The sequence below is a fragment of the Seriola lalandi genome, unplaced genomic scaffold (genome assembly GCF_002814215.2).
Source record: "Seriola lalandi dorsalis isolate HSWRI2012SDOR001 ecotype SW California unplaced genomic scaffold, Sedor1 jcf7180002054404, whole genome shotgun sequence".
NCBI lineage: Eukaryota > Metazoa > Chordata > Actinopteri > Carangiformes > Carangidae > Seriola > Seriola lalandi.
This window is the reverse complement of record NW_019524957.1, coordinates 401412-428370: the sequence shown is the minus strand read 5'-3', so window position 1 is coordinate 428370 and position 26959 is coordinate 401412. Positions and strand designations below refer to the sequence as shown.

Sequence of the window (26959 nt, the reverse complement as noted above, 5' to 3'; positions counted from 1 at the left end):
AAAGTCATAGCACCCCTTGCGGGATCAAGACGCACGTTTTGATGTATATATTACCGGGGTTTTCTCAAAGCTGCGGGACGAGTTACGCGCCGAAATTTGGCGGAAGAATAATAAACCCGAAACAGAAGATTAATAGGGCTCTGCCCCGAGGCACTCCTTTCAGCTATTCTAGCTGTAGAGGAGTGCCTCGGAGCTGAACACCCGTGGCACTAATAATAATACAAGTGAAGAGTTAAATAAGAATACTTTTCTTTTGTACCTTTCTGGTGTTGAGGTCTTTCTCAACCTCATCCAAATTGGTCACTGTCCCTCCATCCGTTGCTGCCCTTGGAGCAGAATTGCAGATGCCATCTTGGATCCTGGGGGGGGGGGGGGCAACTATTTAAAAACTTAAATTTAAAATTCTTTTTTTGTACCATTTCTTCCTGATCTGTCATTCTAGTATTTCTTTGATTTTACAAAAACAGACTAATGGGAATGAGTCTGTGTTTTATAAAGTTCACATTAGAAACCCACACCAGGATGAGACAGGAGTGATGCTAGAACATTTTAATTGACAGGCACGTCCCTCAAATACCAACTCTGGCCACAAAGTGTCAGTGTTGTTCAGCTGGTCATACTGCAGGGAGCCTCCTGTCTTTCTGTTTACATTTCTGTCACTTCAACCAACATGAGGATCCAAATGAAACAAGATAAAAGGACAAACTGCAGCCTTATGTAGACAATGAAACCTGTGACTCTTACATGTTGGGAAGTGTTGATCAGGTTTGTCTGGTCTCTCCTGTCCTGACTCACTGACTACCTTCAACGCTTAGTCAACAGGAAATCATATTTCCACCTTTATGGTTCTAGACCTGTCAACCACCAGTACCAACTTGGCTTTATCATCTTATCATATTTGGTCTTATTATTTGAAGCAAAAATATATTTGAATTAATAATTTGTACCAACTTCTCAACTTGGAGGAATTGTGCTTGAACACAACATTACAAGCATGTAGCTGCAAGAGTTTCACAACGATCAAACAAAAAACTATTCCTGCGACTCTTGGCTGACAATGCAACAGACACAAAAATTCCTTCCCTGAACATGATGTTCACCAGCAAACCAAAACACATTTAAGATGTCGTTGACTTCAAATGCCACAACATGCACAGATGGCAGAGGTTTGTTTCTTCTCTGTGTTAGCAGCAGATAAGAGGAGACTGTCAGTCAACACAAGAAGAATGATAATGTTGGTTTACAGGATATCATTTCCCCCAAAGGTTCATCTTATACTTTAGTTACATAAATCCCACCTTTTGCAATTTTAGTTTTAGTGTGGTGAAATAAACAGTCAACATGGATGTCTTTATCCTTGTTTTACATAAAGCACTTCAAAGGAAATTCAGTGAGATTCTCCTTCAGCATTTAACTACATTATCAGTCAGATTCTTGTTTGAAAGCTAGTCTCCTGCATTTTCCTGTTGTTCTAACTAACAAGGTGGAGAGTGCCAGAGCAGTTGTAATGATTACAGCATGTATGATTCATCTGCACATCTACGTGTACATTACAAACAAACCAGCGTGGTTAAACCAGCAGTGTATTTTATTCAAAAAGCTCTTCCATTTCCCGTTTAAATGGTTTGGAGGGAAAGAAATTAAAATTGTTTATAACAAAACTCAGTGTCTTAGTGTTAAAAATATCACTGATATGGTTTAAGAATATTCAAAGACAAAACACATGTGATGTCAGAATTACCTGCCCCTGTGCTGCCATTGTGATTTATCAGCTAATTTACTGTTTGGAAAGATCTCCTCCATCAGCTCAACAGTGGATTTAGCCCCCCATGTGTCCAGGAGGGGCACCAGAGAGCTGTCCTGCAACACCTGGATACAATGAAAATTGAATAATTAGAAGTACAACAACAAAGGCAGGGTCACAACTGGGTATGACAAAGGTAGAGCCAGAACTTGGCACAAAGACAAACTAAGTATGATGAATGTAGAGTCATAACTTGGTAAACTGACTATGACAGATTAAGGTATGATAACAAAATTAACTAATTAACTAGTTGGAGTCTTATTTAGGTACAAAAAGGAACTAGATATGAAGATAAAAGTGAAGTCACAATTAAGTAAAACAAAGACAGTCAGAACTAGATACTACAACAAATATAGAGGCAGGACTATGTACAATTCCAAATGCAGTGTTGGTGTTGATGGCAAAGGTAGAGTGAGAATTACACTGATCAAGGTAAAGACAGAACAAAGGTCAAAAATAGGTTGAAGCCAAAGATAGAGTGAAAACTAGTGACAAGAACAAAGACATGATGACAAAGATAATAGCAAGGTCAGAATAACATAGGTTGGGTCGGAACTATTTGGACAAATGTAGAGTTGGACCTCACTACAGCGACATTTATTCAAGGTATTCTGCTGACTATAGGTACCCACCAGCTGCCGAGCCAGCGCCTCCACTTGCAGCTCCTCAGATGTCTTTTCCCTCTTAGGAAGGGGCTGGTACTCAAAACCTAGGCTGTCCTCAGTTGTGGTAAATGTGCTGATGGTGGAGAGCACAGGCGGAGGGAAAACAGAGGAGGAAATGGATGTTGGAGGGATGGGAAGGGATGACTCTCTGGTGGGAATGCTGGAGTTGTTTAAGAATTCAGAACTTGGACTGAATACAGGAGAGAGAACAGAGAAATAAAAGAAGAGAAAGATCCAGTAGAAAATAATAATATAATATTTAATTCAGGTTTAAATATAAAAATATTGAACAAACCTTTCCACAGACTGGTTTCCAGTTTCTTGCTCCAACTCAAAGGGAGGAGGAGGAGGAAGAGGAGGAGGAAAGTCCTCCATGATACTTGGTGGAGGAGGTGACAGAGAGGCAGGATTTTGGAGGAATACCTCATCAAAGTCCTCCTGTGATAGACCTGTGGAGGTTTCTAAAGGTTGCTGCTGGTCAGTGGAGCTGAAGAGACGGGACTCAGAGATTCGCAGTGAGGACAGGTGGCGGATGGATGATAGGGATGTTGGGGAAGGAGATGACACAGAGTTCCTTTCCTTCCTGTCTGGTGGGGGTGCAAGCTGGGAATGGGACAGGGGTGTTGCCATCACTGCTGAAACTTGTTTGGGGTTTTCTGCAGAATGCCCTCCTCTCATCTCTAGACTGTAGGCTCTCCCTCTATACATCTCCTTTTCAGTGTTTTCTAATATGCTGGCATCACTCAAACTGTGCCTTGTTTGTCTGTACATCACAAGGGTTTCATCAAAGCTAGTGGTGTTGACAGCAGCGCCCTTACTGCCATCACTATCACCTGCGCTGGTTTGCGGTATGCCTGGGAAGGTGATGGCACCAAGGTTGGCCAGGCTCAATCTCTCGCTAGCTTGCCAATCAGTGCCACTACCATCCTGAGTCCCAGGTGGGAAGAAGGGGCAGGGCAGGCCAACAGAGGCTGCCAAGGTGGAGGTGCTGTGGGCTCGCTGGCGATCGATGTTCCTTTGCCGCTCTCTACGAGTCACAGGAATGAAGGAGGAGCCTGGGTCTAGGATCAGAACACAAAAAAGAGTAAGAGAGAAAATTCAAAGAGGAGTCACAGTGCTAGGAGTAAACGGTTATCACACACCCATGAATCAAATATCAAAGAATAATTCAATGGGTCTACAAGGCTACAAGTTTGACAGGTTTTTCAAAACAATTTAAAATTCTTTACTAACCTTGAAAAGGTCCTTCAGGCTGGACGGTGTTCAGACTGTTCTGGGATGGTTGAGGAGAGACAAGGCTCCCTGACACCTGGATATCTACAGGTCTGAAAGAAAGGTAGATGATGAAAGAATTAAAGAGAGGCAGAAACATATAAACAGACGGATAAGCAGACAGTTATACTGTTCAGTTCAAGTCATGGAAGTGTCTGAGAGGAGTTCATTCCACTTTATTTACTGTTATTGTACATAAGGTAAAACAAAACAACATCCACAAAACAACATCTAACAATATGCAATCAAAAATAAGAGCACATAGAAAAATATTTCATCTCCTGAATTCCTCTCCTCTTCTCTTCTATTCTCCTCAATTCCTTTCCGCCTCTCTCTAGACTCTGCAGGTTGTTCCTGCAGAACCAGAGGCTGCAGTTTGAGGACCCTAGTTTTTTGCGTCCGCATTGCGACAACATTTCAGTAAGAAAATGGACAACAATCGTGGTGTATGACAGCTCTTAAATATAAATAAATTAATAAATATGTGAAGAGTGGTGAAGTCACTACTTTATTATTTGAGCTATTTACCATATTTATAACAATAAAATTATGTATCACTATGAATTATTATTCATACAATAAAATTATATATCACTATGAATTATTATTCATAGTGATATATAATTTTATTGTTAGTCCTGAAACTGCAGCCTTGTGTAGGCTACTGCAGGAACAATCTTATATTAGCAACATTTAACTCCTAAATTATAGCAGCAGGGAAATTTGTATTAAATTAGTATTAATGTTGTGAGTAATGAGCAATTCATATCTCTTGCTCGCTCGCTCGCTCTCTATCTTTCTCTCTCTCACTCTCTCTCTCGTTGTTGAAGTTCTTTCACATGTCACATTTTCACTTTCACATTTACCTCCACTTGTCAGTGTTACACTTGCGGGGGTCGTTCACCTTGTTATTGTTTATTATTGTATAAAAGATATATACAATAATAATAATAATCTTGAATCTATACCCAGATTGTCCTTGTGTCTTGCCTCTCTCCAACCTTTCAAATATCTGGTCGAGATCTAGTGACTGCACAGGCCATAGCATATGATTCCATCTTTATTTTATCCGATAACTACCTAATTATGCTAATGCTAAAGTTAATTATGCAAATTACACAAACATCCTAACATGCAACTACATGTAACCACAAGATAGAAAGTACTTACACAAAAAGTAGTATTTGGACGGAATAACCCTTTTTGGCAGTTTTTGCGAACTATGGTCTAAGAAATATAGTCCTGAAACTGTAGTCCTGAATCTGCAATCTCCAGTACTGCAGGAACATATTATTGTTTTCACCTCCTGTCCTTGATCTTTTCAGCTCCTCTATCCGTCTCATTCCTTTCACCTACCTCCTTCATCACTTTTTCCTACAGATATCTCCTTTCACTCTCTCTCTCTTCCCTCCCCTTAGTCCTTCTTCCCTTCCGATCCTTTGTTGTTTCACCTTCTCCATCCCATCTCATCTTTGCCTCTGCTTGTTTTACTCCCTATTCTAACACCCCCCTCTTTTCCTTCCCTCTCATTTCCTCCCTTATTCCTCTTCTCCTTCATCCTGTCCTCTTCTTGTTTCCTCTCCTTTTCTCCCAACACCTTCTTTCCTCTTTTCATTTTTTTCCCATCTGTAACTTTCCTCCTTTCATCGCCTTCCTTCATCTCTTCCTTTAACTCAATCTCCTCTCTGTTTTTCTTCTGTTTCATCTCCTGTTCATTCTTTTCTTTCCCTTTCCGTCCTTGTTCTCATTGCTTACTTCCTATCTTTCCTCTCTGATGTCAGCAGCAGGGAACATGGACTCATAAGGCCACAGTTGATTTTAAAATAGCAAAAAGCCTGAAGCGTGCGCACACACACAACCTATTATGGAAGAGAACTAAAGAGTTGGTACAGCAACAGATCTGAATTCCTGTGATCCTTCAGTTACTCTTATCAGCAAACAAACAGCAGGTCCTTAAGTCACATTTAATTGAAATACACTAATAAAGTTTACTGCACTGAACTGACGAACATGAAAAAAATGATAACAGGAGACTGACAAAGTCTCTCATCTGTCATTTCCAATTATACCCATGAGGTAAAGCTGTGGTCAGTTGTTTGGTCACATGATCATATGGTCTACTAGGAGATGTGAGGTACCTGTCCTCAGCTTGACGCCAGCATCCTGGTTCAGGCATGAACACACCAAGCGTCCTGATATCACCTGGAGGGAAGTCCTAAAACACACAGACAAAGTTCTTTTAAAACTGGAAGATAATCTAATGCTGTTGTTAATTCTGCCTTTATGAGGTCATATTGTATTCATATTTCATACCATTCCTAATTCATATCATTGTGGGGATTGGCAATCTTAAGTGCGCTTTTGTAATGTGTCAATCTTTTTCCCCTACTTAACTCTCCTTTAAGGTATGTTATCATGATGAGGCTTTATTTAGGGACGGAATCATTTCAGAATAGTTTCATCAGACAGTTTCTGAAAGGAATATGATTTGGTACAAATTAAGGGGGAAATACACTCAAAGTTCTGAGACAGAACACATTATCAGCTAATCATATACGGTACTTTATACTGCAATAATATTTGATTTTTTGGTGCCACTTTACAATAGAACAACCCTTATAAAGGATTTATGAATGGTTTATAGCTTGTACCTTTGGGCTTTTTGAATAAAAGTTACTTTAACACTCATTAAACACTAAGTATTCCTAGTATTCCTGAGTATTGCTGTTTCTCTGACCCATTTAAAAAAAATAAATCCAGACTTTGGCATCAGCAATCACATGTCTGACCACAGACTTTATCTCACACACACACACACACACACACACACACACGCACACACAGGCCTGTAGGGTCTGCTGATTCTCCACTGAGCTGAGTTTGAGCCTGTCTACCATAAGCTTAACATGTCTGTTTGATGTACTAAAATTTACATTAAAAGGAATCACAACTTGAAATACCAGTCCATCACAGAGTACACACTGTATTATATCAAAATCAAACAAGTGGTCTGTGTTGCATTCAAGGACAATTAGAGGAGAAGGAGAATATGACATACACATATACTCATCACGTCTTTTTCCAGTTGATTTTCAATAATGTAAACTGTACAGTGTGGTTATTCACCATGTGCAAAAACACCATTATGACTGCTGATGCAAATTCTTTTAGACCATTAATCCAAAAACAATGCAGCTGTGTGTGTGTGTGTGTGTGTGTGTGTGTGTGTGTGTGTGTGTGTGTGTTATCTTTGCCATCATCCACATCGGACAAAGCCCAGCCCCCATCCCCGGCTCTCTGGCACCTCACAGGAAACTGGGAGGATTCTGGGAAATTCCAAATGTCCCCCAACAGCAAAATGTTGTTATATATAAAATATATGATAATGCCAAAAAGGACCATGCCCATCTTTGTCTTGGCAATCCATTCAAGTTGCTGATGTATTTCATTAAAGATGAATGGTGTTGCAGCAAAGTCTTGGGATTGTCTATCCATATTTTGAAAATATTATGATATATTTTTAAATTCTTGATCTTGTTATTAGGTGTTAGAAGATGACACAGTTGAAAATCACATAAAACATATACACTAGGGTTTTGTCCTATTGGCAGCTAGGAAATGTATCATTATTCATTGGAAATATATTAATTTGTGGATTATTCCTCAGTGTTGGGTGGAGTTCACAATAGGTCTGCACGATGAGGAAAATTTGCAATGCGTGATAACACTGTTCAATACTGCAATGACGATTTAGCTATAAATAAACGAATATTGAAGTGTGCATTTACAGTTTTGCTGAGTGAAGCTGAATGAAGAACACAGACAAAGGTCACTATCAGTCATCTTGTCTGTCCTCCTCTATCTGCTGCAGGTAACACAGCCGGGGGGGGCTACTGTCTCAGACTGTAGTTATAGTTTAACAAATGTTTGTGGCAAATGAAGCTGCAGTCTACACACAGAAAACGTTCCTTTTAACTTGTAAAAGTTCATGATTAGCTTAACGTTAGCCATTGCGCTCATGTAAAACAAACAACAGTGTATGGGAGAAGTTTAAAATGCAGCTTTCTACATGTTTAAATCTTGTTGAACAGGTGGTGTGATGAAGGAGGCTAATTGCTTTTTTATTCACAAAGGATATGATGACACTCACAGAGCTACGACCATAGATGTTGTTAGCTCCAGTAAAAAGTTTACTCCTCACTGGTCTCTACCACCGCCTCTGTGCTGTCGCTGTGTGTGTGTGAGAGAGAGGCAGCAGCCTGACACTAAACAAAGTATTTTTTCCCAGCTCATCTAGCTCAGGCACTGTCTGCATGGCATGTGTAAATACATTTTTGTCTAATTCATCTCTCAGTCTTTTATGATGTGTTGTTGCACATGTTCATATTGTTATGACGATGAAAATGTGATTTATCGGTCAGCACATGTTCACAAGCCTGAAAGCTGCAGGTGTGTTTAGTGTTGAGCATGCTGTACATGCTCACCTCTGATTGGGCAGTTATTTTCATTGCCATCATGATTTGTTCTCTCATGGCTATTGCCATACCAGGAAGTACCCGGAACTTTAAGTTCTGGGTACTTCAGGAACTAAAAGGTTCCTGTGGCCCATTGTTGTTTGCGTTTCCACCGCAGCCTAAAGTCTTGGGAAGATTATGCAAAATTATTACTTGACATTACATTATTCACAGCACTTCGAGGATACAACATGAACGAAAATACAGGACAAATTGTGTCCCGTATATATTCAATACAGGAAGGAACATATACATACATAATACAGGACGATCCCGTATTTTACATGACGAGTGTCGACCCTAGCCACTCAGGTTGTTGTGGTCCTTTATCTTTTTGAAGTCCTGTTTCAGTTTTTTTTACCTTCTCCTGGACCTATTTTGGTCTGTGGAAAATGTGTTTGCTCGCTGCAGACTTTTAAACATGGCGGGTGAAATACAATGCAACGAGTACTCGACCAGTCAGAAATGTTCAGCACTGCAGACCACACCCCCCCAAAGTTCCTGAACATTTGGAAAGTACTACCCCCCAACCAGGGACTTTTTTGGGGGTCGATCAATTAACCCCAGAACTAAATTTAGATCCTGGTTACTGCGGTCAAAATAGTTCCTCAAAAGGTTCTTGGTTCCTGGGGAAAGTTCCTGCGGTGGAAACGCGGCTATAGTTGGGTAACAAAAAAAAAACAAGAGCTATAAAGAGAGTTAACAGTTGGCCAGTGATGGTGTGGAGTGGCTGTGATTGTTGGATCATTAGTTTCAGAAAGTTACATAAACACAGAGTGCACCAAGTTGAAAGATAAAAGATAGATAAGTGAATTTGAAGACGCCACAGCAGTGGTTTTTTATACTACTCTGGAAAGTCATCTCACAATTGTGAGCTAAATTTAGCATTTTTGATCATTATATAATGTATAATCATGGACGGCCAAAGTTGAAACATTATAAACATATGCATTATAACTAATTTCATCTTCTGATTATGTAATTTCATTAGTATATGATAGTTCTCCTACTGATGTACACATTCCTACAAATAAAACAAAAGGCATAAAATAAATTTTTTCAGAAAACCCACAGTAAATTCGGTAACTGTGGGCTGCAATAATTGCAATTAAAATGTGAGCCCAGTGTTACCTGGTTTAGTGCTTCCACAGCTGGGGAAGAGCAGGAGCGGTAGTGTTGCGGACTCGTCTGTCTCTCCTCAGATCGTTCCAGGAGATCCTCAGCAGATGTCGATTTCCCGGAGCTCTGATCAGACCATGCCCTCTGCAGAGCCCCATTCAGCTGCTTGGACAGTCCCAGGCTGAGTTGAGACTCTGCATCCTGCTGCTGGTGTGGCAGGCCTGGGTCTCTGCTCAAAGATTGACTGTGTCTGCTGAGACCTGCTTCTGGGGTATGACCCTGGAGGATCTTGGCCTGGATCTCAGGAGGGGAGCCAGGAGGAGCACTGGGGAAAGAAAACCAGGAAAAACCATAATTATTAAACTTTAATAATGATGTAATAGTTGAACTTCACATTAAAATGTAAATGTTAATATAATTATATTTAAATTATCATCTTGTTATTATAATTCGTCAGGTGGTGAACATGAATGTATCAAACTCTGTGGCAATCCACGTTATCGAGATATTTTGGTCTGAACTAAAGTTGTGACTGACTGACAGCCTGACATTGCAATCCTGAAGCCACAGTATGGTAAGAAGAGTTAGTTGCAGCAGATGTCGAGTTTTGGTTACCTGTGTGGTGGGTGCGCTGGAGGCCTTGGAGTTGTCACCCTACCAGGGTAGAAGATGTTGGACTGGAGGTTGCGCAGGTTGGCTCCAGAAGGAAGAGTGGAGCAGAGACGCCTCTCCCAATAGAAGTTTCTTTCTGAGCCAGAGTCCTGGAGGGAAAGCAGGCTGGAGGCAGAGGAGAGGCTGAGGGTTTCTGAGTAACAGGAGGAGGCAGAAGGAAGGAGAGTAGGGGGGTAAAGAGGACAGAAAAAAGCAATGATCCGATTAATTTACCTATTTCTCTCTCAGTCTCTCAATTGAATATTTGCTTTATCTGATGTCTATCCTTCATCCACTCTCACACACAGTTTTTTCCTTCTGTCTATCCACATACTTTATTACTCCCTCCCTCCACCCACCTGTATGGTTGCTGTTCTCAGGTTGTAGATAAGCACTGCGAGGCCTTGGTCCACTCCTCTTTCCTCCCTCATCTCTCTTTATACCTCTCTTCCTCTCCAAGTACTCTGCAAGAGCATCGTGCTGAAGCTGTCGTAGGTCAGGCCTTGACGTGGCGTTCTGGGTAGGCCCACCCCTGACACAACTTGCTGCAAGTTCAAACATCTTCCGCCGGTCTGCCACACTGGTCTCTGACAGACAGGGAGATCAGGGTTTTTGCCCACGTTTAGCCACGTACATTTCCCATGTTCCATACTAGATACTGATCAATCACAACACCGACATTCTTATCAAGCTAATTTATTTTGTGAACAACTTCCAAATAGAAGCTCAGTGGTGGCCAGAACTGTCAACATCCCCAAGTGTTTCTGTGATGCAAACCCACCACAGAAGTTTAATTTTTTTCCATATTCATTTATCTTTTAGAAGTACCACCTCATGGTTATATGCCTCATCCAACTACTTCAGTTGTAGTTAATCAGCATGTGAATTCTTCACCAAAATGTATACAACACTAAAAATCTTTCCTGGCCTTCGACATTAGCATCATGCTCTTCAAAACTTGGTGCTAAAGATGCATTTCGGTCAGTACTCGAAAAGTATTTAGGTTCAATACAAAGCCTGATTCTCCCAAAACTTAGCCTTAGTGAGCTCAGAGCTAAAGCCTAACCCCTACAAACTGAGCACAGCATTGATACTACACATGCACATGTTCTACAAAACATTAAATACCTTTTGAACCATTTATGATAGAAACAAGCTTTAAATTGTGTCTGAATCATGAGATTCTCAATGACAAGTTTTTTCCTAATATGTCAAATGCAAGATGGTGACTTCACACAGCACTAGAAAGGGTAGGTTCCCCTGAATCATATGATGGCTAACACTAATCAGTGCCATTCACAATATTGACCTGATTATTTGAAGATCTTGTGTTCGTTAATGAGAGAGTTTAGTTACCATCAGGGTAGAAAAGGGTGTAGTGCAACAACTGTTTTCAATCTGCTTTTGTAGCGTTTTCTTATTTACCTCCTCCACGCCTGAAGAGGGCAGCAGTCTCAGTGTCTGAAACCCCAACCTCATTCATGTTTTCTGGCTCTGAGTACGAGCGCTTCTTTTGGTCTGCCGCCAGGCGCTTGCGGCCGCAAATCCGAATCAGAGCAGGAGGTCCCACTGCCGGAATGCTGGGGAGAGCTGGGGGGCTCGTGCCTCGAATCTCCGGGCTAACCACATGTCGCTCCTTTGGGGTGTGAGGGGAAGTGACCAGTGGTGGCGACTTTGCTGTTATGATGATGCCCTGTGGTTTTGGCATAGTTTTGGGGCCTTTTTTCTCCAGGGAGTAAAGCTTGCCAGGGACAGGTGGAGGCTGATGGCTGCTGGGGGAGGACACAGGAGGAGGAGCTGCAGGAGGAGGGCTGACTGAGGAGCTGAGGTCTCTCCGTCTGAAGGAGGTGGACCGCAGGACCTTTGACTGGGCGTCTTTCAAAGATTCCCTGTAAGATCTGATTAGAGACAAGTTTACAATGTCAGGATAGCTCAGAGAGACTCAGCACACTGAGCTGTCGAAAGGTTGAACTCTAATCTGTTGGAGTACTCTAACTTGCTGAGCTACTATGATCTGAGGAAGGACTCTGACTCGCTGAAGGACTCTGACCTGCTGAAACACTCTGATGTAGGGGGAAGACTCTTGTTGGAGTACCCTAAACTACTAAAGGAGTCTGACCTGTTGGAGGATGTATCCTGCATGGAGCCTAGCATCTCCTGCATGTCCTGTCTCTGGGGGAAGTCTTTGCTGCTGTCACTGGATTCATCCAGCTGGAAGCTGCTGCGACTCCTTTGGAGAGCTGAACTGGGATCTGTTGGGGTCCTAAACCACACACAAATATAGCTGCCTTTTGATAGGGAGTTAAGTGAATGCAAATGTGTCCATAGGCTGGAATTGTGATCAATATATTAATTTTGAAGACATTTTTTGGGATTATTGAGATCTGATGCAGTGTAAAAGTTTTAGCTATATTTGTAACAGTTATCTGCAGCCCTTTACCTGTATTTCATGTGGTCACTGCTCCCTCCTCTGTAGCTCAGAGTTCTGTGGGCTTTGGTCCCATTGGTGCTTTTCTCCAGCATGTTTCTCAGGTCATCTGCTCCACAGGGGGTGCTGTGGCCTTTCTCACTCATCTGATTCAACATCAGAAAACATTAAACAGTGAAGCAGAGTCACAGCCATTTCTGTGTTAAGTGAGAGAGCTCACTGTTGGCTTTGAAAAGCTTTTCGGGGAAATAAACGTGGTGATTACAGATTTTAAGTGTGCTTGGATTTACCCTCAGTTGAGTGGCTTTGTTGTGTGCGTTGTTTGTGCTGTGACAACGCAGCTTTCCGGCACGTTCCTGGCGCTCAAAACGACTCACTTTCTCCAAGACAGACAGGCTACGGGCAGGCCCCTGGCTGCCATCAGCTAGGCTACTGTTGCCATGGTTACTGCCAGAGACCGCACTGTCAGAGATGGTGCATTGCTGGACCTCTGCAAGGGCGATTTCCAAACGGGTAAGTGGGTGTTCTCTGTCTTTGCCTCGTTCTCTGTGATCCCATTGCTGGTACTGCAGAGCTGCTGTTTCACTTAGGTGACAGGGAGAAGTCTGGGAAGCGGAGGTGGGTTGAGCCTGAGGCTGAGGGTGTACTGATAAGTGGGTAGGTAGTACTTGTCCCTGGGTGGGCCTGGAGAACGCCACTGGGTCTGAATGAATGGTGGTCTGGTCCAGTGATCTGAAGGGAAGGAGGGAGGGAGGGGGGGAAATGGAGGACAAAATGTAAAAGATAATGAGGGATAAAAGAAGACATCAGTCTTCAGTCCAACCAACAACTGGATGAACTTACCAGCCATTCACTATCAGGAAGCTGCTTTTATACAGAAATTTGTTAAATTAGATTGGCTGTCACAATCTTTTACCATGCCTTTGTTTCCTGCAAAGAAGCCTCCTTTAGACCATGTTGAAGCAACCTGACTGGTTGAGTGACTTTGACCTGCTTTACTATACCATGAAGTCAAGTAAGGTCAAGCTTATTTGTATAAGGCTCACGACACTCTAAGTTAATCAAGAAGGAAAAGGAAGAGCTTCAGCCATGTGTTTTTCAGAGCAGATGATCATTCTACAGCTGGGAGCTTCACAAACCCACTTAATGAGCCTCACATGACCAATTTTTGAGAGGTTGCTGATTGTTGTGTAGTGGGAGCTTCGAGCAATGAACACACCAAGTGTGAAAAGTGAACCTTTTACTTGCCAGTACGGTGCAGTTTTTCAAGAACAACGTAAACAAAATGGGCTCTTACAGCAGATGTCTCAACTTCATAACATCATAATTTAACTAGCGATAAAGCCACGACAGGTTACTTCCTGTTCCTTATACTTCAAAATAAACATATACACTTATACATTTATCCCACAGACTAATTCAAACAAAGAAACATAAACCACATTAATTAGCTTGTTTGAATTCACAACATTGATTGCATGTTGAAGGAGGTTCACAAAGTGACAGAGACAGAATCTGTTATCTCAACATGCCATGCAGACATAGACAGAAATTATTTCAGCGCACATGGATCACATAACACTCATCCCTCCTTACATGCTCCTGTCTCCCCTGGACGGGACAGGTGTGTAGGGGTCCCTCCACTCGTGTGATGATAGGGGCCTGGGTCCACGGGTGGATTGGATGTGGGGAATATGGAAACCGTGGTTTTGTTCCTGGAATGCATGGCTGTGGGGTCCCTGGCTTTTATGAGTATAGGACCCTTGGAAGCTCTGACTGTGAGGTTCCTGGTGGTTGGGTCTTTGGGACCCTGTCTGACCCTCTGATCGCCCTCCAGCAGTTTTCATGTGGGATTTGTAGTGTCCATGGTGAGACTCTTCCTGTTGAGGCCTGATAAAAGTAAAAGACTGAGTTAACATTATGGGCCAATATGAACAATTTTAAAATCTGCCGGCCAGCATGTTCTCCCCATGCCTGCATGGGTTTCCTCCTCCCCTAGGCTATGTTAATTGGCAACTCAAAATAAAGTAAATGTGAGTGTGAAGGGTTGTTTGTCTTTATATTTCAGCCCTGTGATAGACTTGTGACTTATCCAGGGTGTACTCCTCCTCCTGCCTGTCAAGTATAAGCGGGTATGGCTAATGGATGGGTGGCACCTATCCATCCCCATAGATCATTTTTACAGCCCCACAGATCATTTTTACAGGCCCACATCACAAAATGACATCTTGAGTAGATGAGGATGAAGTTGGCAAAAACATGACTGTTGGAACATAATTATACCAAAATTGGAATATGCTATAGAGGTGAAATGAGTTTCTGTGGACAGTTTGACACTTTTTTCACTATGACACTGGGACACTAGGAATTTATTGTAACTGACTTTTCTCATACTTCTGTGAAGTCCCCGACTTCAACTAACTACAGTGACAAAGCCAGCCACTTGGACGTGAGTGACTGAAGTATTGAAATATCCATAGAAAAGATCTTTAAAAAATCTAATCATTACCTCTCTGCCTCGTGTGCTTGAGTCCTGAGCTGTGAAGAGGCAGATGTCGGGGAGTGCAGGTATGGTGAAGTAGAAATGTCATTTTGGTGTCTATTTTCTGTAACTGATATCTTTCCATCCTTGTGACCCTCTGTCCATCCTTCATCCTTCCCTCCAAATCCCTGCAGCCCCTGGTGCTGCTGTCGGCTGCTTTCCTTGGCAAGGGCGGGATAGACTGCAGAGGAACCTGCCCCAGGGTTGGAGCTGGGCATCTGTGCGTAGTGGGGCTCAGGCTGGGGGACAGGGTACACCCCCGTGGGAAAAATGAGCCAGCCGGACTGGGTGGTGGGGCCTCCAGGTCCAGTAGAGGGTTCAGGAGGTGAAAGGGGCTGGGGAAAACCTCCACCCTGCCGGGGTTTTGTGGTGGGGCTGCTCTCTGGACTCTTCTCTATCACTGTGTGGAGCTGACACTCTGTGCCATATGAGCCTTTAGCTGGAAACACAGCAGTGATGGTTGTAAGAATAATGCAGAGGATTAATGATCAAATAACTTGCACTAGGTGTCCCCTAAGAAGGTTTTTCTTATCGGCAAAAGTAAAAAAAAGTGTTGTTATTCTATGATCTTTCCTGTATCGATTTATTTTCAGCTTTTTAGGAATGTCTTCTGCACCAATGGTATAGCTTTAATTAAATGGTTTATGCTGACTGTTCTTAAAATAAGTGAACACATGGTTAAAGAATTAAAATATACCTGCACCTGAGGTCACAGGGCCACTTGAGTGATGCCAGGAACCTTTCTGCAGAGACCTGAATAAAATACATTATATTAGATGAAAAACATTTAATTTCAGAACAGCATATTTCACAACAATATTTGAAATCTATTTTTCATCTTGCTGTACCTCACTCTTCTGCTACATCTTACCATAGTATTTTGTATCTCATCACTTCATGCAACCCTCTCTTTCACTATATATTTTACAATAGAGGGTTTTTCATTAATCGATTCCATACAGTTTGGTCTCAGACTTTTGGCCACACTGTAGTTGTTACTAAAATTTGCACACCTAGTTATTCTAACAAATTAGTAGCTAATTTCTTTAAGAAGAACACCATGCAAATCTTTGATAAATGAGGGGTTCAGATTTTCTTACATAATTTGTATGTATTATTTCATTATCACTGTCACATACTTTTGGATGAAAATCATGATTCACCCTGATATGACAGATCCTACTCACCGTAGTGACCGGGCATGCTCCAGACTGGACCAAGAGTTTGGTCTTTCGTGGTTCCTGATGGCTGCGTAGCTGTCGCTGCGCCTTGGTGGAGCTGGCACCCCCTTCAAGCTTTCATAGGAGCTGCGGGTAGCTGCCGGGCTCCATATTGGACCGACACTGTGTCTGTTTGAAGCTGGCACACCACCACTGCTGCCGCCACTGCTGCTGCCGCTGCTGCTTCCACGGTAACAGACCCCACCTAATGAACCTGGAATCAATCGTGCAAAGAAAGACAGTGTTGTCATCACATTGCAATTACATTACCTCAAAACCAATCCTGAAACAAAAATTTACCTTTCACATCTTGGCTCAGCCCGGGCCTTGCCCCACCCCCACCTCGGGAATCGCAGTTGTGTAGCAACGCAGCAGAGGTGGAATTTAGCTCATGCTCTTGAGATAGGCCCTGCTGGGCATCGTAAACTGTCCGGATGTAATGGATGTCAGCCTGCTGCATCTCACCACTTCCCCCTCCTCTCTGAGGGACGGTCTCTAGTGAAAAGGAGCGCTCTGGGCTGAAGGAGGGTGTGGAGGCAAGGTACTCTGGGATACTGGAACTGGTGGAGAAGGAGGAATAGGCAGAGTCTCGTTTGCTGTGGAGGTGGTCGATGCTGTTTGAGGATCTGGAATACAACAAGAGATTTATTTCCAGATCATAAGATTCTTGCGGTCATTGACTAGTTCATTAAAAGAGAGGTCATACTTACAGATAGTCAACATATTTTTTTAGTTAACTGAGCAAATGTTTCAGTTGTATCAACTGTCATTGAGGTGAATATAGTATAGCAAAAAGAGCGTTTGAGATACACTATGATGTGGCTATTCAAGCTGTATTATACTTTCAAAAGAACCACACACAGTAACACAGTGACAGTGGCATCATGTTTGGTGAGGGTAAAATACCCCTGATTTTCATATTGCACAATAAGGCTCTCATGATCTTTCCATTGTTTCCCCTAAGAAAGGGCAATCATGTCCAGGTCTGACCAAACAGTAGACCTAGGAGTCCCTTCAAAACTGGTAACCATAGTATGAGGACAGGACTTTTGAGATGCTGTGTGTAGTCATTGCACTAGCAGCTGGTCAACAGATAGCTTAAACGCTAACTGCTGCTAAATCCAGAATGAGTTCTTTCTGTTTCTACAGCTGTTGAATAAACAAGATACATCATATAAATCAGCTTTTTGTATTTTTGATGGAGCTAGGCTAGCAGTTTCCGCACGCTTCCAGTCTCCTTGCTAACCTAAGCCAACCACTTCCTGGAACTATCTCTGTACTTCACAGACTTAAAGACAGTATCTGAACCTGGCAGAGGACAGCTGGTGGCAGGAGGAGTAGGTGGGGTGGGGCCCACTGTAGGTATGGTGGCCAAGTAGGTGGTGGTGCTGAGCTCCAGAGTGAAGCTGGGAGGACTGGGGAGGGTCCAGGCTCTCCATGCTGCCCCTAGAGCTGTACTGGTCCGGACTCTTCCTCAGAGAGCTGCCACCGGAGTCAAAGCCACCAGCCAGGTCAGTAGTCGAAGCACTGAGAGACAGAGACAGAAATAAATTTAAGTTTTACTAGGAAGACTCATAAAAAATCATCACACAACCTCAGACACCTCTGATTTAAGCTTTAAGCTAACACCAGTATACAAACATGCACATAACCACATTGCCAACATGCTGACGTTTAGCAGCACCATCCTGTGTGTTAGCATGTTAACATTTCCTAATTACCACCTAACACAAATTACAGCTGTGACTGATGAGAATGTCATTAGTTTTGCAGGTATTTATTTATAAATAATAACAGTGCTGTAATTATTCTGATTCCACCAGGTGAGAAGTCAGGAGATAACTAAAATGAAGAAAAGGTTTTTTGACCAATGGAAAAGGGGCTTAAGAGTGTGAGAGAGAGACCCTGTTCAAACCTGGTATTGACGTCCATCTCGGGTGATCCGAAAGTGGACAGCTATAAATTCAGGTGTGAACAGATTGAGGATGCATTTGAGATCTGACCTGCATTTGAGATCTGACCTGGTATTAACATGCATCTTCAGTCACTTGTGGACAGGTCTAAGTACATCAGTACTAAAAAATCTCTCCACATGCGTCTCCATTGACCACTTGTGATCGGATCTCACTTCCCTCTTTATAGAAATTAATCGGGAATGACAAATAAACAGGTATGTGATGTTATTTTAGCCAATTGACTGATGGGTCTGTTCCCAATGTGCCTGTGTATGTGTGAGTGAGAAAGTGAAAGAGACCAAGCAAGAAAGCGAGTGGGCCACGGATGGGTTAAGCAAAGTAATGCGCTGCGTACAGGGCTTGCAGTGAAATGAGGTTTTATCCAGTTAAAATAGTAAAATATTTTCTGTTCATAATAAAACTGTGTTGGGACTAATCAGACTGTGTCAGATGACATCAGTGGAGTAAGCTCTCCTTCAATGTGGCCAAATGCATTTGCGTTCATACTGATAAAAGAATGTGGTGATCCAGGCTACCTCTGAATGTGGTCTGAGTGATCAGATCTCAAATGCATCCTCAATTCATCTTGGGTGGGTTCACACCTGAACTTAGAGCTGTTCATTTGTGATCGGATCACCTGAGACAGATGTACCGATCTGAACAGGGCCTATCAACAAACTTTTTACTCAGCACTCTACTTTACCAACATGATACGACAGTTAGTCACGCGCGTGTGTGTGTGGTGGGATTGTTGCCATGGCAGACCCAGAGGTGAGGGGGAGTGAGAGAAGGGCTGGAATGCAGGAATGCCCTTCTCTCATTCCCCGTCCACAAAACACAAACACACACACAGCCATGTCAGAGGCTTTTATTCACCCCTCACTGTTGTGATAGTTGGCTTACAGAGAGTTTAAAGTGTATTTGTAATTTAATTAATCTTTGTCGAACATTCAGTTTGTTGAAATGGTTAGAGTTAGCATTAGGGAAACATGAAGTGTTACAAATACTTTGTAAACTCTGCAGCCAAATCACCCCACAGGAGCTCTGACTGGTCTGAGACAAGAGTTCTGATCCCTAAAACCCTTCACACTACAAAACAGCATATAGAAAACTCCCATGATCTTAAGTGTACATCTTGTTCACTTGCGATTACACTCACACATAACCCTTTATAAAATGTCTTAACTTCCCAAAATCCTCCCGACTTTCCAAATATTTCCAGATTTTTCATAAATGTATTAAATTTTCTTAAAGGTTCCTTGTTTTCCAAAAATGTCATAATTTTTCAAAAATGTCATAATTTTTCAAAAATGTCCCAACTTTCTGAAAGTCTCCTAATTTCCCCTAAAATTTACCAATTTTCTTCAAATGTCCTCACTTTCCAAAAATTCCTAATTTCCTAAAAATGTATGTAAAATGTTCTTAACCTAACCTAGATCTAATCTTTATCTTTGATTCAAGTGTTGCACACTTGAATTAAGATGAACTAACCAGTGTGGCTTTTGAGTTTATGTTTTACTGGAAAAGTTTATCTGCAAGATATAGACATAGTACACACGTTTTGTGTACAGTCTTTTCTCTTTTGCTTGGCGGATGCATTACAATGAGTTATATTGCCTTTATGCAAACTCAGAACAAACGTCTTACAACTGAATGGATAACGCTACACAAAATATCACTGTGACTCCTTGTCTCATATCACTGTGATTACAATTGGGCACAAGTATAAAAACACCTAAACACAGTGCCACGAGGTTTCTACACGACTGTTAAATTAGCTTTCGCTGCTAACATTTAGCTTAATCGCTGATCTACAGGGATAACAACAAATACACTATAAACATACAAAATGGGGATGAACGGCTAACTTTCCCACATTCTCTACAACCCTGTGGACTTAATACTACAACCAGTGTCAATTTATAAGCTGTTTTATACTTGCTTACCGGCAAGATTTAGACATATTACATTGTTACACGTTTTGAGTGACCCGGCCATCTTTTTCTCTGCTAGACCTGGTCACTTTAGGTGATACTCCCTATTGTGGTGTAATAGAGGAAGAACTTCTCTTAAAGTACTATGTCTTATGGGAAACTGGAGCACCGATTATCTTGTGACAACTACAGAAAACAATACCTTTTAATAACCTGAACATTATGATGAAATAAAGTGTTATAATGAAATAAGATATTATGGGGGTGGCTTATTTTCCTCCATATAACACTTTTGCCCTTACACAAGTAAACAGTTAACAGTTAACAGTAAACAGATAATTTTCTAAAAATGTCCCCATTTTTTCACTTTCCTAAAATGTTTCTAAAATAGTCCTCTCTCTCAAGGTAACACTAAGAGAAGACAAAAGCACTGCCGTGGTTATAAGTTTACTCCCCCCTGGAGGTATATTGACTAATCAATAATCATTATATTTCATTAACAATTATATTTCATCATGTGATCAGTAACAATACAAACTACCACATACTGGAAATCAATATGCATTTAAGTACAGACTAAAAGGCTTGAGGTCACAAAAGGAACCGATTTTTGACATTTAACAATCAAAACACAATGTGCAGTAGGTCTCATAACAAAGAGACATATTGATCCATCTCTGCACCTCTGTCCACTCAACAAATTCCTCCCCCGGTGACATGAACTATTGTTAGTGTTATACAAATACTGTTAATGTTAAGTGAAAATTTAAATAAAAACTGAATAAGCTGGTTTCTGTAACAGTGAACCATGATTGGCTGAGACACCAGCCAACTCTTATAAGAAGCACTGTGTTTGTGTGTTATGATTAAGTTTTTATGTCAAACCACAACTGTCCATTAATTCATTAGGAAAACTATGAGTCTATAAATGACTGCTTGTTATGATTTCTTCACAGATTACTCTTATGTAGTGCAGCATCATCTATGTAGATGAACCGGAAATGCAATTCTAACATAGGGCCATAAGTTAAATGGCCCGTTAAAAACTAAAAAAGTACAAACTGATTCATATGATTTGAACCTGGGAGCTGAAATCTTCATGACAGGACATGTTTAATGTCAAGAGAGAGGACTGGTGCCTGTTAGTCAGACATGAGATAAGATGTGAAAGGTTACTGTATATGTATGTTGACCTGAACAAGAACTAGGACCCCCTGAGAGGCTTACACTGATAGTGGAAGTTGATTCTCATACAGGACATTGCACAGTTTGGAACACTAAAACAACATTTTAACTACTGGTATATCAGCAATAAAAAGTAGTATAAGTATAGAAATCACTGCGTTTCTTGTCTTTTGTTATTACATTTACCTCAATGTTATTGTCCTGAAGAATGTGTTCACGGATTCTTCAAGGAAGAAGTTGCGTTAGAAACTTCTCTAGTGATGAATGTCCTTGGACAACTGACATTGGAAGGTACAGGAACTCTGCTTTAGAATTGCATTTCCTGTACACACGATGTATTGTGCAATGGCTCTGAAGTTACACAAAGTATTGAATACAAAGAGTTTCTTATGAGTTTTCTCACAGAAGTTAAGATAGTTAAGAGTATTCTCACAGCCATTAGATAGATAGATAGATAGATAGATAGATAGATAGATAGATAGATAGATAGATAGATAGATAGTGTTGGGACTTGTCATTCAATAAACCAGTTGTTTCTTTGCTCCAATGGACAAAGGAACTCACACCCCACAGTTCTTCACTGTTCATACCTGGGGACGACCCCCCCCCCCCCAACGGACCTCACTGGCCAGCCAGTGTGGTCAGTGTGTGACATGTGAACCCCTAGGGTGTCACCAAACAAAACCAGATCTCCTTCTTGGTTCTCTCTCTTGCCTCTCTCTTTTCTCTTCTCTCCTCGGCTTGCTCTGGAGAGCAGCTCCTGCTCTCTCCTCTCGGCTTGTCAAAGGGCAAAAAGGCCCCAGCCCAGGTCAGCTCTGCTACCTGAGAAACTAGCTCTCTTGCCGGCCCGCTCACAGCAGCCGGCAAACACTGTTGTCCTCAACAGCAGCGACCTGCTTTGGATTAACTGAGACTGAACCAAGTTCTCTTCAGAATCAGCAGCTACAACACAAGGCCAGCCAGCTGATTTTCCAAGCAACAGGAGTCACAGCAGAGTTAGCGTGGAACAGCTATCTCTCTGAGGAGAACAAAAGAGATAACAGCAAAGCAACACAACCAGATAGGACTTCACTGCACAAGGAAGCCACCCAACTCACTGGACTTCACAACAGCACTGGAAAGGACCTCTTTGTTTGTTCCAAGGACTGGGTAACGTTAACTGACTGGGCCTAACCTCTCCCAGCACCGAACAGCACAGCACAGCACACCACACCACAGCACAGCAGCAGAAGTGTTAACTTTGTTAATGTACTTGTTGATTAATATCGTCGTTGGAATGTTTGCTTAGGTTGTGTCAGGTACTCAGGAAAAATAAAAAATAAACAACAAACAAAAATCAAAATTGGTGGAATGGATCATTTCTGGTTCTTCAGCTGGTCAATCAGGTACTCGTATGTTCACACACACATAGTAGTACGTCTCAGTTCTAGAACCTGCATGAGGCTAACCTCCCTCTAACCTGGTACCTTTAGATTACATGAGCTAGGCTAACAAAGAAACTCACACCTTCCCTAACACACACCAGGTGGTCTCAGCGGCCATTTTGAGTAGTTTCTTTGTTTACCGACATCTTGTGTAGTCTTCTTTGTTAGGTCATGTGGTCATAGTGACCACTTTGAATCGGCCATCTTGCCTTTGGTTGTGTCCCCACAGACACACACATACACCTACACACACACACACATACACACACCTGTATATACTAGATTAGACATTGTGTTTTTACTCTGCTCCATTGTAAATAAATGTCTTTAAGTATAACTACTGGTGTGTTTAATGTTGCACAAGCATGAATATTGCCAACCTCTACTTTGTAGAAATCCAATCCTTCAACTTTAAGTGACTGTTGATATGGTAATTTGGTTATAGTTATAGGCTAATTGTTAATCAGAGTTCCAGTTTAATGGTAATAGATCGAGACTGAAACAATATTGGCTATTTTGCCTATTAGTTTAGGCTGGTGACCCGAGGACTTTAATTAATTTTAAGGTTATTATTTAATATCAATATTTTTAATATTAATATTTTTCTTAATTTATGATAGCCAATAAATTAATAGACAACCAAAAATCCAACATATTTGGTGTCCAGCTCATGAGGCAGAGCTCAGACCCAACAATAGATAGATAGATAGATAGATAGATAGATAGATAGATATAGATAGATAGATAGATAGATAGATAGATACTTTATTTAACCCCTATGGGGAATTAATGTGTCCATTAACTCATTGCTGATAATAATAACAGTTAATAATAAACAAACAACAATAATTAAATTAGTCTACTTCCTTTGGCTGAGTTGTTGTATAGTGTGATGGCAGTGGGAACAAAGGATCTCCTGAACCTCTCTGTTCTGCAGCACAGTGAGATGAGACATTTGTTGCACCTGTAGCTGCTTCTCTGTCCTGCCAGAATGTTGTGGAGAGAATGGTTGGTATTGTCTAAGATGGCCTCCATCTTACATTGTATGCTTCTCTCCACAACAGTCCTGAGTGAGTCGAGACTCCTCCAAGCACAGACCCAGTCTTTTTTACGAGCTTGTCCAGTCTCTTTGTGTTCATGTCTGACATTCCAGCTTTTCTTTAAGAATGGGGGGTTGGATGGGGTTAAATGCACTTGAAAAATCAAAGAACATAATCCTCATATAACCACCTGGCTCATCCAAGTAAGAATGGGCCAGGTGGAGCATGTAAAGAACGGCGTAGGCGAACTATAGGGGTCTAGATCATGTTTAACCTTTGGCCTCAGAAGGCGGAGATGTGTGATGTGAGGGCCACAGGTCTGTAGTCATTTATCTCCGCCGGTCATCCTACTTTAGGTACTGGAACAAGACGTTATGTTTTCCATAGGACCAGGACCCTCCCTGTTTGTAGTCTTAACCCTCCTATTATCCTTGGGGTCAATTTGACCCCATTCAATGTTTATCATTCAAAAAACAATAGTTGGCTTTTTTTTTTTGCTCCATATTTCATGACTTTTCCTAATTTGATGGGGACAACTGATTAAGCATAAAATTATCATGATGATATTTTTTCAATGTGCTGAACGCATATTGCACGCATCGGTGTTCCTCTGGGGTCAATTTGACCCCAAGCTGTTTCAGCTGTGTAAAACTTGTCTGTCTGTGTGTGTGACCTAACATCCCCACACCTGCAGGTGCACAGTTGATACTTTTGAGTTGATACATAATGAGGGGGACCATGCCCGCACCATGGGCATGAAGGTGTGTGTGTGTCTGTGTGTGTATGTGTGACCTACTCTACTCACACCTGCTGAAGTAGGTGTGTGTTGGAAAGACTTGGATGTAGTTGACTTGGAAGCCTACATTGGCTTGCTCATTTTGGCAGGAGTTTACAAATGAAAATAAAACAAAAAACATAACAAAACAAAACAAACAAAAAAAAACACCAAAAAAACATAAACAAAAAAAAACAAAACTAAAAAAAAACTCTTTAACTCTGCCACTGCCGGTCCCAAGCCCGGATAACAAAAGAGGAGGGGTGAGTATGACTTCATAGTGACTAACAAATATGTTACAAGAAAAGGAGATAAAAATAAGTAAATAAATATGTTTATGAGAGGAAAGGGGGGCTTGACAACATCAATCAATATGGTTCATTCTGTGAGAGTCATGAATGTGCACCCCAAATTAGAAAAGATTTGGATGAAAGATTTTCAAGATTCACTAACTCTAAAACTGAAAGTTTGACCTGATGGCGCTACAGGGAAGGTCATATATCACCAAAACCAATAGGGTTCATACTCTTGTGGTCATTAAGATTTGTATGAAAGATTTTTATGAAATCTTTTCAAGATAAATTAATTCTAATTTAAAAGTTTTGCCTGATGGTGGCGCTAGATGAAGGGTCAACTCACTGATAGGTTTCATGATCAAGGGGTTATTTATGTATTCAACAAATAAACAAAGTGCCTTACACAAAAACTTGGTCAACAATTTTCTGTAAATAATTTTCTGGAGGCAAATATCCCTGGGGTCAGATTGACCCCAAGGGTAAAATGTGTTATAATGTAATGTGTAATATTTGAGGATAATATGAGGGTTAAGTTGAAGATCCTCTAGAGAGGCTAAGCCAGCTGGGCTGCACAGTCCTTTAACAGCCATGGACACACACCATCTGGACCTGCTGATTTTCCAGGATGTAGCCTCTTGAGCTCCGCCCTCACCTCCTCTGCTGTAAAGGGCAGGAGACTTGATCCCAGTGTGGAGGGAGTTACAGCTGCAGTGTCAGGTTGTGAAGGAGATGCCGTAGGAGAAGCTGCAGCTGAAGCAGTGGGAGAGAGAACAGCTGAGGCTGTGTCAAACCTTGAATTCACTGGCCTTGTCCACAACATCACAAGGGTCTTGATGTTACTGGTGATCCAGGGTTTGTTGTTTGGAAAGCAGTGTACAGTCCTTGCTGGTATTACAGTGTCCACACAGAAGTTAATGTAATCTGTGACACATCAACCATTCTATTAAGGCCAAGGTCCTTGCTGTTATCATTTTCCTGTGACTCCAACAGTACATTCCAATCTGTGCACTCAAAACAGTCCTTTAGAGTCTCACTGGCCTCCGGGGGCCAGTGAGCGGGTGGTTGCAGCCTGCCTCAGTACACAGGGTTTGTAGAAAGGTTGAAGAAAAAACAGATTGTAATCTGATCTGCCAAGTGGTGGTAGAGCTAAAGCAGTGTCAGCCTCCTTGACAACAAATCAAGTGTATTATTTTCCCGTGTGGGGCAGGCATTATACTGAATGAAGTCAGTCAGGTGAGAAGTGAGAGTTTAGGGATAGGCTAAAGAAAGTGTCTTTTTCCTCAATGAAATCTTTATTCCAAGAAGAAATTATAGTCCAACTACAATCCTCTTAAACAAGGCAGTTAAAGTTTAATTGTTTAACTATTAAACATAACAAAAAAAATATGCAGTGCTCCTAATGCCAGCGGAGCCTGAGACTCTGAGCCAAACCTCTTCACAAGTAACAAGCCAAAGCTAAAGCGCTTATAATAATAATAATAATAATAATACATTTTATTTAAAGGCGCCTTTCTTGGCACTCAAGGACACCGTACACAGCTACACAAATTGAGATTAAAAACATATTAAGAATTAATTAACAACAATAAAAATGAAATATAAAAATAAAAATAATACAAAAGTGACAGTAGACAGTAGCAATGATGGTTGGAGTGGGACCAAACAGCTCGCAGACAGTGGATTCAAACGAGCTGGAGACGGGCACAGACACCGGCGAGACTTTCCACTTGTCGCGGTATATTATCGCGAGACCTCCTCCCCGACCGGAGCCACGGGGTTGACAGACGTAAACAAATCCACTAGGAGTGGATTCAACTAGCCGGGAGAAGTCGCTGGGCTGTTGCCATGTCTCGGCCAAACAAAGAAAGTCTAGCTTACGGTCTGTGATGATGTCCTGGACGAGATGTCCCCCGCCCGTCAGCGAGCGGATGTCCTGCAGAGCGAAGCCGAGTGAGGTGCCGTCGCAGCCGGCGTTGGTGCCACCCGACGAGGCCAGGCGGGTCAACACAACGCGGTCGACAACCCGGCCGGTGGAGCGCGGAGGGCGCCGAGAGCTGGACCAGATGGACCCCACCGCTGCCGAGATGTCACAGTGGAAATTCCGGCGGGACCCTCGGCGAATGCATCTCCGGCGG

At 41.9% G+C, this 26959-nt stretch overlaps 1 protein-coding gene across 6 annotated transcripts in view; it reads right to left on the bottom strand.

The window, feature by feature from the left end:
• The window catches only part of shroom3 (shroom family member 3), an 80986-nt gene that overhangs the window by 7565 nt on the left and 46462 nt on the right, over window positions 1–26959 (bottom strand). For 4 of the 6 annotated variants that reach the window (XM_023409710.2, XM_023409709.2, XM_087174985.1 and 1 more), the window contains 19 exons: window positions 17524–17742; window positions 16516–16841; window positions 16183–16429; window positions 15693–15748; window positions 14963–15434; window positions 14050–14343; window positions 12744–13185; window positions 12466–12599; window positions 12145–12288; window positions 11451–11923; window positions 10385–10612; window positions 9990–10179; window positions 9387–9699; window positions 5880–5956; window positions 3703–3794; window positions 2765–3530; window positions 2437–2659; window positions 1742–1869; window positions 260–359 (listed from right to left, as the gene is read on the bottom strand). In XM_023409710.2, coding sequence (XP_023265478.1) covers window positions 260–359; window positions 1742–1869; window positions 2437–2659; window positions 2765–3530; window positions 3703–3794; window positions 5880–5956; window positions 9387–9699; window positions 9990–10179; window positions 10385–10612; window positions 11451–11923; window positions 12145–12288; window positions 12466–12599; window positions 12744–13185; window positions 14050–14343; window positions 14963–15434; window positions 15693–15748; window positions 16183–16429; window positions 16516–16841; window positions 17524–17742 — 4924 coding nt within the window. The remainder of the gene's footprint in view (window positions 1–259; window positions 360–1741; window positions 1870–2436; window positions 2660–2764; window positions 3531–3702; window positions 3795–5879; window positions 5957–9386; window positions 9700–9989; window positions 10180–10384; window positions 10613–11450; window positions 11924–12144; window positions 12289–12465; window positions 12600–12743; window positions 13186–14049; window positions 14344–14962; window positions 15435–15692; window positions 15749–16182; window positions 16430–16515; window positions 16842–17523; window positions 17743–26959) is intronic. The other 2 variants (XM_087174982.1, XM_087174983.1) reach the window with 2 other exon arrangements.